Raw genomic sequence first — 6,788 nt, forward strand, 5'->3', positions numbered from 1 at the left:
TTAGCTGGATAGAGTCTGACTGTCAGGAGGATCCTGGGCTGGCTCACTGGAGGCCCCTCCTCTCTTGTCCCCTTCTGGGAAGATGACTGTGGCATACGTTACAGGTTTGGAGCAGATAAGAACCTTAGGAGGCAGAGGGGGTAGTGAGGGTGGGTTTGGGGGTGGAGGTTTCCCTAATGGGGGATCAAGAGATAAACTGGTGTAGGTGGTATTATCAAAGGAAGGTGGTGAGTCGAGCCTAACATATGGTATATCCGGAGGCAGTTCAGCAGCCAGCCCAGAGTCACTGATGTGGTGGACCACTGAAGAGGGGCCCTGGAACAAAAGCAGGCAAATCAAGTGAAGAGAGTGCCTCCCTCTGCCCCAGTTCCCAGGGAAGCCCAGGTGGGAAGCCTAGGACCATGCTGGATCTGGCTCTTGAATCCCGAGTATGTGAGTGGGCAAGAGGGCTTCACTTTGAAGATTTTTAAGTTCCAGGTTTCTCCCAAAATCTGGGAAGGTGGCATACTGAAGGAGACCACTCATGCCGAGGTTATGGACCCCAGCTGAGGCCCAGTCCCTCTTTCCTTCCTTCCTTCTTTCCTTCCTTCCTTCCTTCCTTTCTTTTAGAGACAGAGTCTCACTTTGTTACCCTTGGTAGAATGTTGTGGCATCATAACTCATAGCAACCTCCAATTCTTGGGCTTAAGCGATTCTCTTGTCTCAGCCTCCGGAGTAGCTGGGACTGCAGGCGCCTGCCACAATGCCCAGCTATTTTTAGAGATGAGATCTCACTCTGGCTCAGACTGGTCTTGAACCCGTGAGCTCAGGCAATCTACTGGCCTCAGTCTCCCAAGTGCTGGGATTACAGGCGTGAGCCACTGTGCCAGTCCTTTCATCACTCCATCATCCTGGGACCTCTCAGTGGGCATGACAAATGAAAAGTCTGGGGAATTTGGCAGGGGGCCTACAGTGCCTCTTACCATGCCTGAAACTCTGCTGCTCTGGAATCGGCCACAGACAGCAAGCCTGTTCCCTGGCAGGACAGATGAAAGCAGCACAGTCTGCTTCCAGGCTGGCTCAGCCCATCCCCTCACTCCCTTCTAGAACCTCTGCTCATGCAGACTTACCTTCCCCACTCCACTGCCAAATCTTTACCCCCCATTGTCCAGCCCCCACCCACTTGCCCTAAGTCCCCCCACCCACTGCCTGCTCCAGTCCACCAAGACACTCAGCCAACCTCCTAAAACCCTTTTCCCTACCTCCTCCACTACTTCTCCTCCCCTCCCACCACCCTCTTTCCAATTCCTGTCTTTCCCCAGGACTGCACTCAGGGAATCCCCTTCTTTCCTCTCCACCCCTTAATCCTGGGAAATCTAGGATATGGGGGCCTTAACTAAAGCCCAGACATATCCATTTGTAGGGGGATCAGAGCAAGGCTCCTGGTCTCACCTGCAAAACTGCTTGATATAGGACATGCAGGGGCAGGCTAGGACAAGAGGATGCACAGCTACCTACCTTTCCTTTTGGCCATCACAGCAAACAGCACCACTGCTGCTACTAGCAGGCCTAGCACAGCCACAGAACCCCAGATCAAGGGGATGCTGAGGGACAGAAAGGGAGAGGCAGGGTTAGCTCTGAACCCTGCAGAGAGCTGCTGGCCAGGAGCCCTGGAGCAGTGCCTGAAGGGTCACATTCTTGGTGAAGACTCAGGCAGGATGGAAGGGGGACATGTTAGGGTATCCTGGCTGAAGACCCACCAAGGATGAAGGGACCACTGCTTATTGCTAAACTGAGACATGTCTGTTTGTTTGTCTATCCACATAGAAGTTCCCCTGAGGTGGAAGGAATCACAAGTTTTCCCCTTTGATTTAGTTGGAGCTCTAAACAAGATATTATGTTCACCAACACCCACCTCCTGGCTCCCCGAACTAGTCCTGTCAGTACCTCTTCGCATCCTGGCTGGGTTCCGTAGGGCTGGCACCGCCTGCAGGGCCTGAGGAGGGGTCCTCAGCCAGGCTGCCCATCTCGTATGTCTCCTCTTCCTTCTCACTCAAGCTGGGTACTGAGTCAGAAAGAAACGTTGAATGAGTGCATCCCCACTGCGGGCAGGCTTCACTGGCATGAGGATCTGAAGGACTGGGGGAGTGGAGCCATGGGAGAAGTGGCCAGGAAGACACACAAAGACAGGGAGCCTGGGGTATCCCTCAGGGCCTCTCATCCGTGAGTCAGGTGATGGCACCAACTCTTTATATCTTTACCTGCTGGTGAATATATCCGCATTCCCCTCCACCACCAGCTCCCACCCTCCTGCTGCCCTTTACCTGCCCTTTACCCTTGCCCGTCTATTGGTATCAGACTGCTCAGACTGTGTAGACACATGGCTCTGCACCCACCTCCCCTCCCACCCCAGGCAGTTTTCTATGGCTCTTTTCCTCCTCCTGGTGATCTTGCTCCTGCCCTCGGGGGCCTCCCCACATACAGGCAACCTGTAATAACACCTGCAGACTGGCTGAGCCTCATTCTGAGCTCTGCTAGCCCTGATAGGATGCAACGCTGGCTGACCCTGGCTGAGAGCCTTGCTAGGTCCCGAGACTCAGTTTGGGGACACGACTTCTGTCATCTGTCTCTACAACATCTTTGACTTCGGGCTGTAGGACTCAGGGTTGGTTTTCTTGGGTCTGAAGATTTGTCTTGGGAACCTGGCCAATCCCTGTAGAACTTCCTGTTCTTCATCCTGAGAGATCTCCCATTCCTATTCCTCATACTATGCCACACTAGGACCTGGAGGTGCTGTGCCCCCATCTCACTTCACATGTCCTGCCCTCCTGGTACCTACTGGGCCACTTTAGACAACCCCCTGTGAAGCCAAAGGCTTGCCTGAGCTTCGAGCCACACCCTCCCTTGAAATCATGTTCCATTTCCCTGTCTGAACATCATCCTCCACCACACCTGCCCCACTGCAGAGGGTTGGGGCTCCAGGTCCCTGCCTCCCAACCCTCTCTTTCCACTGAACCTTATCTTGTCACAATTTGCCTTTTAGGGAGTTAAAATCTTGAATTTAGTAGCTCAGAGTGTCAAGGAATGAGGATGACATAGGGTGACAAGGATTAACCAGAGTATATTTATAGTATAAAATAATCATGGATTTGAGATGAGAGTAAGTCTGATGACAACTTAGTCTAGCCTCTTATTTAGAGAGAAAACCAAGAGAAGGGAAAATGTTTATCTTACTTCATAATTTGGGGATTGGGCACAAACTACTTAAGGCTAGGTAGACCTAAAGATGAAAAATTATCAGTATCCACAAAAGTAGCAGCAGTCTCTCCTTCAGGTAACTGACCATTTTCCTTTCAATGCCCCCCCCCCTTTCAGAATAGCCTATGTTTCTGGAAAAAAATTTAAATATTTTAAAACTGTCTTTAGATAAATGCTTCCTAGCATTTAATAAATGCTAAAAGGTAAAGGCTGTGAGAATGAAACCTGTAAATCGTAAAGTGTTTTATATACTGAAAATAGAGTTGAGCATGTTGGCTTAAATGTCAACAACAATTTTCTCCTTTTTAAAGCCAAAAGAGCTGAAGTAGTTCAGGCGTTGGATGTAGCCTGCCTATAGGTGAGACACGCTAGATTTTCAATGAAGACTTATACAATTAATTAAGATGCAAATTCAGTAATGTTAAGGCAGCAACCTCATTAATATAGCAATCAAAACTGGAGGCAATACAAATTAATTCCAGTTTATATGCCCAGATTCAACTTTGTCTAAAACATTTCTAAGTAAAAAATGCTAGAAGATGCAGCCCAGGCTATGAAATGCATGAGGACGTGCCTTCCTGTGGGGAAGCCTGCTTGTGTGGGAGGGGAGGGGGCGGTTTTATCTCAGTCTTCCCACTCAGTTTGGTTTCCGCTCCCTGCACAGCTGTCAAAAGGATATCTCCTCCCAATACTTCCTTCCCCAGGGCCTCCCACTCCTGAGGACCCAAAGGCTCTGGCAAAATGTGGGGGCAGGGAGGGTGGTGAGAAGGGCAGTTGCTGACCTGGGGTAACTCACCTGGAGGGAGCACCTCCAGAGAGACTCTGTGCACAGTCTGAGGCCCCATGGCTCCATGCACCATGCAGCCGTACTCCCCGGCATCCTCCTCCTGCAGGTTGATTATTTGCACCTGCAGCAGGCCCCCACCCATGTCAGTGAGAAATGTGCGCCTGCTCCCTGGGGCTCTGCGATCCACAGCTGAAGACACCAGGGGCTGGCACCCCTCTGGTGAGAACCGGCACCACACCTTGAGAGCCTTGACATCCTGGAGCTGGTAGAGGCACTGAACCTGGATGGCGCTCCCCACGGGGGCCTGCAGCACCTCCAGGTGGCTGTCAGCTGAGCCCTGACCTAGGGAGGGAAAGGAGGTGGCAATATTGGGCAAGAGCTGGGGCGCCTCCCAGCCTACCCACTAGTAGAGGGACACCAGGACCTACAGATGTGGGTGTGGCAGCGACAAGAACTAGGTTATGGGCTGAGTATATGGGTCCCTGAGGGGCAGCTCCTTCTGAACCTTACCTTCTAGTCCCAGTAGCAGCAGCAGAACCAGGTAGGAGCCCATGGCTGGGCAGAGACGTCTGCTCTGGGGCTTGCCTGGGCACTGACATAGTACTCCCCCAGGGGCAGGAAACATCAGCTTCATACAGTCACGTGGGGCTGCCACTGACCACAGAGTGGGAGACAAGGACTGGTGGGAACCTCCAGGGATGGGGATGTGGGAGCTTTCCCAAATCCTGGTTGGCTTGGTGCTCAACAACAGCTCCTGAGGATAGGGACAGGAAAGGCAGGAAGAGATAGCCCTAAAGGCTGCAGCTGGAGGGACAGCCAAGGGGTGAGGCAGGAGGAGGATCCTGGCCAGTGGAGGGCAAGAGAGAAAGGGGAGAGATGAAAGGGTCTTCCAAATATAGAATCTGAGGGTGCAGAGCTGTGGAGATGGTGAAGTGCCCTGCACCTGGCCCAAAGCTGTTCCCATTCTAAATTCTTTATGAGCGCACCCCCCACCCCAGGCCCTCAGGAGAGTGTCCTTGGAGCACAGGGCCTTGAACTGGGTCTTTCTTCATTTGTCGTCCTGGACATCCTAGACCCTTTCCATTTGGATCTACATTCTTCGGTTCTGGGGAACAGGTTATGTCTTTGATAATTACTCCCCCATTTTCTCCCCCACCTCCCTCATTTTTCTGTAACTCCTTAATTAGCTAGATATTGGCTACCAAATATTCATCCTATTTTGATATCTTTTCTCTCTTATTTTTCATCTTTTTGTCCATTTTGTTCTGCCTCCTAGATTTCCTCATCTTTTTCTTCATTTCTTCTATTATTGCCTTTTAAAATTTTATCTTTAGTATTTTTAATTTACAAGACAAGATCTCTTCGAGTATTTCATTTTATGACACACAATTTTTGTTTCATAAATGCTTTATTTTCTCTGTTAGGAGATAATTCTCCATGAATCAATATTCACATTTCTACATTTCTTCATGTTCTGGGCCTTCTGAGTATACTGCACTGATCAAGCTTTGTTCAAGTATGACTGAATAGCAAACACGTTTTAAAAGCTGGGGACAAACAATAACTAAGAAAATGACATAAAGGCTTTGTTAACCAGTTTGATGGAAGTGTTTCGGATTGTGTGTGAAAACCCCACACTGTACCCCAAAAGTGCATTAATGTACATAGTTACCATTCAATAAAAAAAAAAAAAAAAGAAGCTGGGGACAGTGCAGCGTCTAGAGGAGAGAAGACTTGTTTGCATTCCAGAGTGAAGGTTCCTCTCTCTGTGTGTGTCTGTTTCACAGGGACAAAGTCCACTGCTAGATGTTGGGACAGATGTGACCAAGCAAGGTCTTGATCTTCAAGTAGGCTGGACATTAAATGAAGAAAATCAGTATTTATTAAGGACCTAATATGCTCGCGAGGGACTCTCACAAATTTCATTTCTTTCAACCTCACAAAAACCCCATAAAGGAGGCGAGGGTGTTTATTTATTTATTAATCAGATAAGGACACTGAAGCTCAGAAGGTTGAGGAACTTGCCCAAGAGGTCTTAGAAGGAGGCAGAGTTGAAATGTGAGACCAAAAGATTTCAGTCCTCTTTGATCCTGTGTGTCCCCTAGAGAGTTCAAGGCAGGGGATCCCAGTGGTGATTCCAGTCCAGAGGTGGGAGTCTCTGACATGGTGGAGTGAGAAAGAGAAAAGGCTGAGCTCCTAGGAGGCAGAAAACTCCATTCTGGGCTACAGCTGATGGCAGCCACCATGCTTGAGTGCAGGCATGCTCCAAAGAGCCCCCCTGCATTAGTGCCTGCAATTGGGGCAAGAGGTAGGTGGAGAGGGTTCAGCCCAGGTTCCACTCAGTCTTGCTGCCTACACCGGGCTTGGATCTGTAGGAAAGAGGCCACGGACCCAGGTCAAAATGAGGAAGATTAATGTACAGCTGAATCAGGGAAGCCAAAGAAACATGGGTTGGACCAGAGGCCCACGGCTTCAGGGCAGGAGCCAGCAGAGCAGCTGAAGTTGGGAGTAGGCAAGGCACCTGTCCGGGCCCAGGGAGGTGATTTGTCAAAGAGAGGCTAGAACATGAGGGCAGGATCAGGAGCTCCTTCTTGAAGAGTCACAGCCCTGGGTCCCCAAGCTAAGCATCCACCTATGGCCATGGCTAGTGGGCCGCCTGGGTTTCAACCTCTCTGGGGCCCAGCACAGGGAGCCTGAGGATGTGGCCAGCTTGTTTCTTCCTTTTCCCTGCAGCTCCTCCTTGGGAAATCTCACCACGTGCTCT

General features: G+C 50.3%; 1 protein-coding gene across 2 annotated transcripts; it reads right to left on the bottom strand.

Moving 5' to 3' along the window:
• TREML1 (triggering receptor expressed on myeloid cells like 1) lies at positions 1-4,586 on the bottom strand. 2 transcript variants are annotated; one of them, XM_003789173.2, is made up of 6 exons: positions 4,535-4,586; positions 4,030-4,366; positions 1,927-2,031; positions 1,498-1,583; positions 963-1,015; positions 1-315 (listed from the first exon to the last, which is right to left on the bottom strand). In XM_003789173.2, the coding sequence occupies exons 1-6, from the start codon at positions 4,575-4,577 to the stop codon at positions 1-3; spliced, it is 939 nt and encodes a 312-aa protein (XP_003789221.1). In that variant the 5' UTR covers positions 4,578-4,586. The 2 variants fall into 2 exon arrangements, with proteins under 2 accessions (XP_003789221.1, XP_012660195.1); XM_012804741.1 differs by lacking the exon at positions 4,030-4,366 and having other exon boundaries at positions 1,927-2,024; positions 4,530-4,577.
• Positions 4,587-6,788: the final 2,202 nt, after the last annotated feature.

This window comes from Otolemur garnettii, unplaced genomic scaffold (genome assembly GCF_000181295.1).
Source record: "Otolemur garnettii isolate 467f Iridium unplaced genomic scaffold, OtoGar3 scaffold00031, whole genome shotgun sequence".
NCBI classification, from domain to species: domain Eukaryota; kingdom Metazoa; phylum Chordata; class Mammalia; order Primates; family Galagidae; genus Otolemur; species Otolemur garnettii.